The following is a 12,724-nucleotide window of genomic DNA, read 5'->3' on the forward strand; positions in this document are numbered from 1 at the left end:
GTGTCAACAAGTTGGTCTATCTTTGGAAGTGTGAAGCAGTCTTTTGGGCAAGCCTTATTTAGACTTGTGAAATCCACACAGACTATCCACTTATTGTTCTTCTTTTTTACCACCACTGTGTTGGACAACCACGTCGGGTAATGGATTTTTCTGATCGCTTGTGCTTCTAGCAATTTCTTTACCTCTTCTTTCACCGCTTCTACATGAATCATGGTGAGTCTTCTCACACTTTGGATCATTGGCTTCGTTGTCCTGTCCACATTTAGCCGATGACAGGTTACCTCGGGACTGATTTGCGGCATTTCGTATAGTGTCCATGCAAACACCTCAATATTTTTCTTGAGAAAAGCTTCAAATTTTCTTTCTTCCTCCTCGGCTAACACGAAGCCGAGAAGAAAGAATCGTTCTTCATTTCTTTCATTTACCAAGATCTTCTTTAGTGGTTCCTAACTCTTATCGGCTGGTTCTTTGCCAATATCTTCCAAGACCTCTTGGTCTTCTTTATCCACCTCTAGAAACTTAACATCTTGGATACTGCAAGTAAACTTCATTGATGCCATGGAGCAATTTTTCACATGAACCTGATCTCCTCTATCCCAAACTCAATCAGAAATCGTAACAGCTAATGCAAGGTTGAAGGGACAACTTGTATTGAATAAGTCATAGTCTCCTTAAGATCACATTATAAGATGATGAGGTGTTAATCACAATAAATTTCGTTGTCATCGCCTTTGTGCACGCATCCACATTCAAACTTACGGCCCCCAACGGCCATGTCGACATTCCATTGAATCCAACCATTAGGTTATCGAACGGTTCCAAGTCTTCTTTCTTGAGGCTGAGTTCTCTGAAACACCCAACATAAAGGGTGTCACATGAGCTGCCTTGAATCGATCAACATCCTTTTTCATTTTGCACCCTTTCACAAACAGTGTTACTACCAGCGCATCGTTGTGTGGTTGCTGAACAACATGTAAGTCATCTTCAGTAAATGATATCATCAGCCCCCGATGTTCTCCAGGTCAAGGCTTCTTCTGTTGCACCTGAAAAACATGCTATAAATACTTCACCCTTTAGGTCTCTCCCTGGATTTCATTAACGTTCACCTGGGAGTGGATCACATTAATGACCCCGAGGTTCCTCAACTCGAGGTACCACAGGCAGTGGTTGTGGCAATGCCTTGACTGGAGTCTAGTCCAGCTTGGTTTGCTCTGCTCTTACTCTTTCTTTATTAATTAAGTCCCTCAAATACCCTTACTTGACAAGATCTTCAAAATGTTGCTTCAGGGATAGACGTCATTATGTCATATGTCCATTCTCTTCATGGTATGCACATGACTTCATTTGAAATCTTCCCATTGGCTCCCCAGGGATCCGTTGAGGTGGTCTGAAGTAAGGTTGGTCCCTAATTCTTTCTAGGATCTTATAAATAAAAATTTTGAATATAGTGTTGATTACTTGTATAGATTTCAGCCTTAACTCTTTGTTTCAGCCTCTGTTCCTCCTCGACGATTGGTTCCGCCTTTGTGAATTATTCATTTTCTCATGTTTAGATGTACTTTCTCACTTTGATTTATCTTGTTCCGCCTTTTCATACTTCTCAATCCTTGCCATCAGATCCTCCATTGATTTTGGGAGAGTCTTTGTCGAGGATTGCCGGAGTAGGCAATCATTCTCTAAGTCATTTTTGAATGAAACAACGGCGAGCGCCTGGTTACACCCCAAAATTTGGTTGTAAATCTTGTAATATCTTTTAGCGTAAGCCCGTAAGCTTTCGCTGTCGTCTATGTTCAAAGAGAGCAAGGAGTCAACCCTCAATGACTGTATACTATTGATAACAAATCGAGTAACAAACATCTTGACCAAACCATTCCAGCTCTTCACTAACCTTTTTGGTAACTTTAAAAACCAATCTAAGGCTATGTCCCCCTAATGTTGCTGGGAACACTATACATAAACGCATATCATTTTCACTTCATAACGACATCGCATTAAGATAAAGTCTGATGTGGATATTAGGATCAGATTTACCGACATACGTATGAAACTTCGATATGGTAAACCTCTTTCGTGCTTCAAATGCCTCTAACTCCACGAAGAATGGTAACCTTAGGTTAACCATTGACGTAACCTTGACCACCTTCTTCTTCTTTTAAAGGAGGTTGCGTAAATCCTCCTTTGATCGCCCTAGTGCTTTGCTATTAACTAACTTCAGCCTCTTTAGTGTACTAATCCCTATGTTAGGATTCAACCTCTTGGATCCATTAAGATCCAAGGTCTTCTCGGCATTCTGTTATTGTCCATTCACTTGCTTCAATCCTCTAATCTATGACTATACTTCCCTTTGGGGTTCACCTCCGCTGACATGTACTAATTGCCATGGTGAGCCTCCTGGCTATCTCCCATTGCGCTATGCTGACATCTACCTCCATTCTGGACACCAACATTGATGACAACAAGCAATGATAGTGGTGTCAGCTACAAAACCTAAGTCTATACCGCGAACTTCATCATGGTTTGCAACTCTACTACTTTATTGAACAAATCCTTTACTTCCGCATTGCGACGTAAACATTGATCCTTCCAAATCTGGACATCGTTCTCATTATAATACTCCTATTGGCCCTAATCTTGCACCCTACTATTGCCTCTCTGCGGCCCATCCTCTACTCTTAGATTTTGGACGTTGGTGGCATCATTGGTTTGCAGATCTCCTTCTTGATTTTCTCCACTGTTCTGGCTAGCTCCTACACCAAGATTGATGTGCTCTCCATCCTCACTAAACAAGACGTCCCTGACCTACGGATTCTGTCCATTGTATGCAATGTTGGCCATCTATTCCGACTAAGTTCCCACAGACAATGCCAAACTGTGGGTGTTGAAATTTGACCTCACAACCAATTAAATCTCGTCTCTAAGATTCAGGGAACAAAGCCGAAAAGTATGTGGCAGGATAGAGAAGCCCAACACCTACACACAAGAAGACAATAGGACGGGTGGTTCGTCTACCCAGGAGAACTCCAACAATCAAGTCAGCAAACTTATCTCTCAGATATCAACTCAATCACAAAACTCACAAAGTAAAATTGTACCTTAGACCCACATGGGTGCCTTTCTTTATATAGTGGTCACTGCCCTACTTCCCGTAGAAGTCCTACTTCTCGTAGAAATCCTACTTCCCCTTAGAAGTCTTACTTCATGGAACTATATCCCGTATAAGGATATCACTTATCTGAGACTCCTCCTATTTAGATTAGAATCAACTCTCTTAAGAGTCCATCCTTACCCAAACAGGTAGTCTGATATCAACTAGGACTCTCAGTCCTCATACGCTTGTCTCGGACTCTAACATAGATGCCCTACTTCCCGTAGAAGTCCTACTTCCCCTTAGAAGTCTTACTTCATGGAACTATATCCCTTATAAGGATATCACTTACCTGAGATTCCTCCTATTTAGATTAGAATCAACTCTCTCAAGAGTCCATCCTTACCCAAACAGATAGTCTGATATCAACTAGGACTCTCAGTCCTCATACGCTTATCTCGGACTCTAACATATATGCCCTACTTCCCGTAGAAGTCCTACTTCGCCTTAGAAGTCTTACTTCATGGAACTATATCCCTTATAAGGATATCACTTACCTGAGACTCCTCATATTTAGATTAGAATCAACTCTCTCAAGAGTCCATCCTTACCCAAACAGGTAGTCTAATATCAACTAGGACTCTCAGTCCTCATACGCTTATCTCAGACTCTAACATAATCCCATCGCATCTCGGCAACCTGAATTACCCACGTGACACATCGACTAACAACCTAAGCCACGTGGACAGCCCTAAAAATATGTCCCCGTAGGGTTTATGAGAGCACTTACCTCCATCACTACCTACACTCTTCATAACCCTCAAAACGGCAACTTTTGGTGGCAACTATTCGACAGTACACACTTCTCTGACAATGGCGATGAGTGAAAAAAATTTCGGCACCCCAATTCCATGAGATGAATGGAGCATTAGAATATAAGTTCTAAGGAGGTTCATAACTTGGATGATATTCGCAACTCGGAAGAGGTTGGCCTTGTAATGATAAGTTTTTTAAAAAATACAAAAAGAAATGATAAAAAACTATTTAACTTTTTTTTGGTACTGAACTCTCGAACATATGTTAGAAAAATGGAAACACAGGGTTGAATTAAAAGCATTAGTTCGACAACGTCTAACCAAACATTATTCATATATTCAACACTTTGGACCTGAACTTTTTTATTCACATGTTTCGCACTTTGGATAAGAACTTTTTTATTCATATGTTTGGCACTTTGAATGTAATCTTAGTGTATACTTATGCTTTGGTTATGCGATGAACTTTAGTTTTATATATTAATCAAACAAGTTGATGCACACTTATTTTTGTTTGATAAACTTTGAAGGGTCAAACCTGTTCACAGTCACATGACTTTATGTTTTTATAATATTCGGTCACGTAAGTCTGAACATGTATAAATTATTCGGTAACACAAGTCTAAACATAGTTAATTTGTTCGGCAACACAGGTCTAAACATGATCAAAGATGGAGAGAGGTCGGTGGAGAGAGATCAACGACAAAAAGAGGTCAGCAGTGAGAGATCATCTGTAAGAGAAATCGACGGCTGAAATAGGTCGAATGTAAGAGATCACCTATGACAAAGATCGATGACAAAACTCTGTCAACGGTGAGAGGAAACTTGAGTTCAACAGTTGCCAGTGAGAAAAAGCTTGAATTTAATGGTGAGAAGGGTTTTTAAGAGCAAAAATGCTTGGGACCTCCAAAGTTGGGGACCTCCACGACCCCCAAAATGATGTGGACAAATCATGTAGTTTTGTTTTTTTTTTTTTTTCCTTCCTAAACCAATCATAGGTGAGTGAGGGTTCTGTTTTTTGGAGTCTGTAGTATTGTTGTTTTAAGAGGTATGCTAAGGGGTGTGCATTTGGTCGGCTTGATGATTTTAAAAGGACACTTTTGATATTATTTGGGCGGCTCCTCAAAAATTTTTACGAATTTGAATTTTGTAGATGGGGAACACTCATAGAAATTATGTATAGATTTTTTATTTTGTATATCATCACTGAAACACTTTTATTAAAATAAAAACATATTTTGTTTTTACTCTTCTACCTATTTTATAGACACTTTTCAGTCCAATCCCTCTACTAAACAATACCCTACAAGCATTTGTTAGGATTTGCCTTTATTATTGAGTAGTTTTACAATGGGACACTTTTTCATAAATCTCTTTTTATTTACTTATGTTCTATTTAGTCCATATTATTTTTTTAAATTTCAATAAGTCCTATGAGTGACATAACTACCAAAATATCCCTAATAATATTCACATTTACAGTGTGAATATTTCATGATGTGAATGTTTATCGTAATGTGAACATTCACACGTCAATGTGAATATTCACATTGTAAAATATGAATGTTCACACTACCAAATTGCTAACCGTTCTAAAAATACTTATAAGGGTAGAAATGTCCATAAAAAACTTTAAATATGAGAATTAGAATTTGGTAGATCAAATATTCAAATAATAAAACTTATTGTAATACAAGAATATCTTATGGATTTATTCAGACACAAACACTTGAAAAATGATATTCTAATAAATCTCCCTTTTACAATTCCAGAGAGAAAAAAAAAATTCAAAATTTTGTTCAAAATTTGTAATCAATGGCCAAAATTAATTCATGTTGTGGTCTCACATCACAAATTTTAGGCATACACCGTTGATCTACAAATTTGGGTAATTTTATGAACACTTTTTTTAGTGCCTAGACTCTCTTATTATTCAAATATTTCAATATTTTTTGAATTTGTATACAGCTACTTTATAATTATATTCATGCATAAAAAATGAATATTATTTAGGATTCAACAAATTTCAAGATTCATTAAACATTATTAAAACATCATTAAACATCATTTTTTCGTAATAATTTGAAGCCAAAAAAATGATGTTGCCTATTGAGATCATGCTAGTTTGTTTGTACCCCTCACCCAGGACTTTTAAATACATATATTTGTGTGTGTATATATATATAATTTTATCCAAGTCCTATGTTAATCCTTCATATTTTAATTGTAACCATTTTTTTTAAAAAAAATTAATTCTTAGTTCAATGTGATTATTCTATCACCCAATTCATAAAATTTGAACAAATAAATTTTACATTTTACCTTTACACTTCCGTCCAAATTTTTCGATGATCTACACTAAAACATTCTGATGCTATCCTCGCATGAGCAATCTATGTCTGAATTTTAAAGGGTAGATGGAGAAAGAGCTACACTAAACCACAAGAGTTTTTTTTTTAAAACATAGAACTGCATCATTATATTAAAGCAAAAGGCAAAATACAAGAGAGAGCAATTACAACAATACAATAATCAAGAAAAAAAAATGTGCCAAATAAACATAAAAAATAATAATAAATAAATAAAAGCTTTAGAACCCACATACTCTAATCCATGATTAATGGAGAGATGCAATTAGCAACATGTACGAGCATCAACATTATGAACACAAAAACAAAGGACCAAACCATACCTCGAAAATCAAGTCACCGATGAAGAGCAATGTCAAAAACAGCTTGCTTTTGAGTCTCTGTGAGTGTCTTCTATGCTATACTCACTTATTTGCTTTAAAAATATTAGAAACTCTAAAAATTTTATCAAAAATTTTACTAAATGTTTCAGTGTGACCCACATTGTATAAATTCCACACCTATATGAGACATTTGGTAAAATTTTTGAGATCTCTAACATTACTCTATTCGCTTATAGTGATAGTTGCTTTGAAAGAGAAATTTTTACCCTATCTACATAAAAAAAATTACTCGCTTTGAGAAATTTTTATATGCCAATAAGGTATCATGTGACACTACTTTCTACCAATTCACAAATGCATATTTCCCTATTATTTTCCAAACACCCAACATAAATGTAGTGGACCTTACTGCCAAAATCAATCACAATAGTAAAAAATATCATATGACATATACCCTATCTACATAAAAAAAAAAAAAAAAAAAAAAAAATTTACTCGCTTTGAAAGGATTGAATAGCTTCCATTGCAGTAGTATAGTCGACGTTGACATTAGGCTGAGGAACTTAATTGATGTAATTAGAAGATGATGAATTATAATGAAATTTGAGTGAATATCAAATAGTGAAAAGCTTAATTTGTCCTTTAATGTATTATGGGTTAAGATTGGGGATGCAAGGTTATACTGACCTTGGTTTGTTCTACTATTTTGGCCCAGGAATTTAGATTAGCCAAAAAAAAAAAGAAAATGCACAATGAGTTTATGGAAGAATGTATGCACTCAACCCTGCAAAACCTATAGGCTAAACAATCCCTTACTAATTTACAAAAGATGGTGGTGGTAAATTACACTTTGAAAAAATATAATAAGCCCCATACTTTTAACATAATTACATTAATCTCTCTAAAGATTTTAATTCATATAACACTTGTGAGTTGGCAAACTAGGATGATTTGGCAAACTAGGATGATTTGGAACAATTTATATTCTCAAATTATCAAATGTGAGTTGGCCATATGGAACTAGGGAAATTTGATTTTACTGAATAAAAATTTGTTTCAAATACCATAGAATTATGTTTCAGATTCATACATGAAATTAGAAGCAATGATAGCAACCCAACTTGCGAAACAAAGTCAAAGCCATTGCTAAATTTCCCATTATTAGGAAATTGAATCGATAAACTGTATCTGGACCACCTTTCAATGTAATATCCAACTGTTAGAATTTCCCATCTTTACCTTCACCTACTCCACTACACACTCCACTTCACCTACCTCCACTTCACCACACACTCCACTTCACCTAACCCACTATCACCTCCACTACACCTACTACCACATTTTCTTCTATATATAGATTGTATAGGAATTGTAATAAAACAATCAATAATACAATCATTTCTCTTTATACATTAAATTTCTACATGGTATCAGAGCAGGTTTAGAGCCTAATATTTTCGCTTCCCCGGCGGGCGGCAACCTCACCTTAGCCGCCCGCCGGACCTCAACCTATTCCGTTTATTTTCTACACATACCTTCCCATCATTGCCCAAATACTTTCAGACTATGTCTCCATTGTGAGTCTTGAGAGCCTTGACAGCTTTACCCCTTGATACACCTACCTGTGTCATCACCAAATCAATGTCACGTGGCTCCACCCCAGTCTCGTCAATCTCTTTCTCTTTCTCATCCACTTGTGCTCCAGCAGCAGCAGCAGAAATGTCTGACTTTTCAGCAACTCCCGGGCCCTCAATACAAGCTCCTGATTGTTAACAGTACCATCTGTTTCAGCAATTATCATCTGAATTGCATTGCTGAGAGCTCCGTAAGCTTCATCAGCATTGCCAGATGGGCTAGCATCAGCAGAAGTTTGATCGGTTTGGCAGCCACTAATCAAAATGCCATTTTCAGGAAGTGCCCGCTTGCTTGCTCCTACATAAACCTCTTGCTTGCTGGCCACTTCTGTTTCAAGCACAGGTTTTGCATAGCTTTCATCATTTTCATCAAGCTTTTGCTTCAGGAACTCCTGAGCCAAATTTCCAACCATCCCCAGAAACCCACTGCCTTCGTCCCCACATTATTTCCTTTTTTGCTCCCAACCCTCCTGTCACATTATTTCCTCTCCCACATGCACTTTATGATGAAATATTTTTTTTTTAATCCACCCACTCCTTCTCTCTCTGGTCCCTTTCTCTTTACTCATTATTCCCCTTGTTCCCCACTCTCTCAGTATATATATATATATATATATAAAACCCATCAAAGAAGAACGATCAAAATCTGAGAAATTACTTCTACAGTTAAAACCAGTAAGCTTCAGCCATTGAAGAGCAAGCTCAGAAATTGTTGCCTCTCCCACTTGCGGCCTTGCCGCTGCTTCTAGCCACGGATCGCTTTGGTTTAGGCCTGCCCTATTCTCTGTTTCTTTTATGATGATGATGGGGACAGAAACAGACAAAAGAGAAAACAGCTTTCTCTATACCCCATGCCGTTAATGCTGCTTACAGATGTGTTTTTCTTTGGCCATCAAGTGGCGAATTGGAGGATTTTTTAAATTGGTAATGGAGAAGTGGGGAGTGTGAGATAATGATGCTGTCCCTGCCTTGGATAGGGGGCCACATGTTAAAACCCATCTTTTCTTTTGCATCCCACTCACCGACTCCCTCACATTTTTCGCTTTTTTTTATTTTCTTTTATCTTTCTTTTTTCATTATAAAAAAAAAAAAAAAAAAAAAAAAACCCAACACAATTTACAAATTTGCACAACAAATTATATTTTATTCATCTCAGGGAATCCACCCCGATCACATTTCTACAACAACACACCAAAAAAAAAAAAAAAAAAAAAAAAACAACAACAACAACCGATTTGTTTTCTTTTCTGCCGACGGCCACCCACCGACCTCACTTCTTCGCCTATTCCGCCGGTCTTTTCTTCTTGCCTCCGTCCTGGGCGGCCCTTGACGGTGTTGCCTCCGTGCTTCCTAGACCACCAAGCAAGTTGCCTCCTCCCTGCTCCTCCACTGCAGCATATGGCGGCCCTCCAAATCGGAACATCACGGTGGCCTTCCGCTTCAGCTCCTTGTTTTCTGCCCTTAGCACGCTTATCTCTGCTCGCGCATCCTTATACATGCGTTGGAGTAGAGCCAGCTGGGAGTTTAAATGCTGCACCTCATTTGTCCTACTCTGCAGCCGGTTCGACAAATTTGTGACCGCCGTCATGGTTTCCACGCATGACTTCAGAGTATACTGATTAGCCTCAATATCAGTTTGCATCGCCATTTTTTGCTCCACCGACCGCATCAGAAAGTTCAATGGAGCAAAACCAGAGGTGTTTGGTTGCGGTTCACTGGCCACCGCACCAGTTATTTCTCTTGTAGGCTCGTTCAGTTCTGGAAAGAGCGTGAGCAGGTTCTGGGTAACTGGACGGGAAGAAGAGGCCATGTTTTTGAGTTGCTAAGTGTTTCAGAGAAGGGTTGGTTTCCGGGTGTTTCAAGATTTGCAGAGACAAGCTCTCCGAGCGTTCAGAGGTTTCAGACTCGTATGCACAGCCTTCGCCTCAACCTTGTTTTAAATAGCCAGGGCCAGCCACGCGCATCGCGCGCCTCTTGCCACTAGCCGACAAAACGGGCACGCAAGCCAAGGCGCCCACGTGCCTCGCCATCATGTCCGGCACGCCTTTTGATGAATTATGGCACGCCTTTTTATGGATTGGGCACGCCTTTTGATGGCACGCCTTTTGAAAGATTGGGCACACCTTTTGAGGGTGCGACTTTACAAGGGTCCGACAAGACTCTATAAACTGTCCCGACATTTGATACCGGTTAGCTTTTTCAAGGGTCCGACAAGACTCTGTAAACTGTCCCGACATTGATTCCGGTTAGCTCCTTTATGGGTCCGACAAGACTCTGTAAACTGTCCCGACATAGATTCCGGTTAGTTTCTACAAGGGTCCGACAAGACTCTGTAAACTGTCCCGACATTGTTTCCGGTTAATTTCTACATGGGTCCGACAAGACTCTGTAAACTGTCCCGACATTGATTCCGGTTAGCTCCTTCATGGGTCCGACAAGACTTTGTAAACTGTCCCGACATTGATTCCGGTTAGTTTCTACAAGGGTACAGCAAGACTCCGTAAACTGTCACAACATTGTCTTCTACAACGGTCCGACATGACCCCATAAACTGTCTTCTACAACGGTCCAACATGACCCCATAAACTGTCTTCTACAAACGGTCCGACATGACCCCATAAACTGTTTTTCTACAACGGTCCGACATGACCCCATAAACTGTCTTCTACACCGTTATGACACCACCATACAGTGTCCTCTACACCGTTATGACACCACATCCAGTGTCCTCTACCACGTTATGGCACCACCTTTCAGTGTCTTCACCAACGGTCTGACACAACCATACAGTGTCTCCTATCTTTTTTTATTTTTATGTATTTTCTTGTTTTGTTCCTCTCTCCAAACTCAAGTTGGTTAGTTTCTATCCTCCTTGAGTTTGCGGGGGGCTGTTAGAATTTCCCATCTTTACCTTCACCTACTCCACTACACACTCCACTTCACCTACCTCCACTTCACCACACACTCCACTTCACCTAACCCACTATCACCTCCACTACACCTACTACCACATTTTCTTCTATATATAGATTGTATAGGAATTGTAATAAAACAATCAATAATACAATCATTTCTCTTTATACATTAAATTTCTACAAACATAAGTGGATTGGTTTATGTAGCAAATAATGAGTAACTCTGCAATAAACACGGACAACACCGCGTTGTGTTCCAATGTAAAGCTCATGAAAGGCATCTTGTTCATAGCTTCTGTAGCCAAACATGACTTACAGATAAATGGAGATTTTTCCGGGATACAAAGTGCTCAATCCTTCTTGTAAACTAACGTCGGGTATTCTGGACTCCACATGTTGTCCTTCACATATGTTACAATTTCCTCCTGCATATTTTGGACAAATAAATCAACACGAAAGTTAGAGTTCTAGAACTCATCTGAATATCTTAATTTAAACGAAAGCCAAACAGTTTCCACATGACAAACTTCAAGCCACCATGCTGTTAGAAAGCATTTGAACTACCAATAGAACAACTTCAAGGTCAACGTCATTTTACGTAAAAAGCCAAAAAAACACCAAATAAGTAAACTCCAAGCCACCCCTAAAATACCCAAAAGCATAAGTCAAACAAATTATCAAAGTTTTAAAATGATTCTAAGTACGTTTTGAAGGTTTTTATCACCTCTAATATATTTTCTTTTGATAGAAAAAAGGATAAAACAAACGAAAAAGCACAAATGTTGCATTGCCCACACCCGCATCCGCATCTCCCACCCCGCACGGATTTTCTTGGCCTTGATTAAGAAATGGGATGGGGACGGGTTTTGCTTCCCCTGCCCCGTTCCACCCGAATCCCGCCCTGACTATATTGATTAAATATATTTATATATTTAATATATATAATTTATTTATTTATTTTTCATTATAATAAAGTTAAAACACTAAAATATTATACTTAATATTAATTTTTATTCATTTATTTTCTATCTTATATAATATAATTTTTATTAATATTTTCATTTTTCAACTTACAAAATTAATCCGTCAACCCCCGATTTGCCCCGCCCCCGATATGATATGGGGCGAGGGTGGATTTCTATAAACTTGCCCCAAACCCGACCTATAACAATCCCTAACTGGTAAATTGGGTTTCTAAGCCACTAAGAAGCACGAACAAGGACACAAGCATAGATAAAGACACGGATACGATGGGGATACAACAAAAAATAATAATAATAATTTGCCACGTATATAAATATATATTTAGAGCATAGAGATATGAAAGTCATCGATGTATATATGGGTTTATTTTTATTTTTTTCCACTTCCCTCTCTTTGATTCCATATATTTTACTTTAACCAAAGTCAACTTTCTAAAATTATAAAAAAACCTAAAAAAGGTGTTTTGAGGTGTGTTTAGACATAGAGCATGAGTGTCTATGAAGTGTCCCTATATGTCTTGCAAAATATAACAATTAAAAAAATGGCATGCCATGTGGCGTGTTCGACACTTGGACACACTTGTTTGACACATGGACATG

The 12,724-nt window shown here is 38.3% G+C and overlaps 1 protein-coding gene across 1 annotated transcript in view; it reads right to left on the reverse strand.

Annotated features, from left to right (window-relative positions):
• Positions 1-11,335: 11,335 nt before the first annotated feature.
• The window catches only part of LOC114311305 (NAD-dependent malic enzyme, mitochondrial), a 95,221-nt gene continuing 93,832 nt past the window's right edge, over positions 11,336-12,724 (reverse strand). The window contains exon 19 of the mRNA XM_028257428.2: positions 11,336-11,566. Coding sequence (XP_028113229.2) covers positions 11,492-11,566 — 75 coding nt within the window. The 3' untranslated portion in view covers positions 11,336-11,491. The remainder of the gene's footprint in view (positions 11,567-12,724) is intronic.

The sequence above is a fragment of the Camellia sinensis genome, chromosome 5, assembly GCF_055761805.1.
Source record: "Camellia sinensis isolate YWXY chromosome 5, ASM5576180v1, whole genome shotgun sequence".
Classification (NCBI taxonomy): Eukaryota; Viridiplantae; Streptophyta; class Magnoliopsida; order Ericales; family Theaceae; genus Camellia; species Camellia sinensis.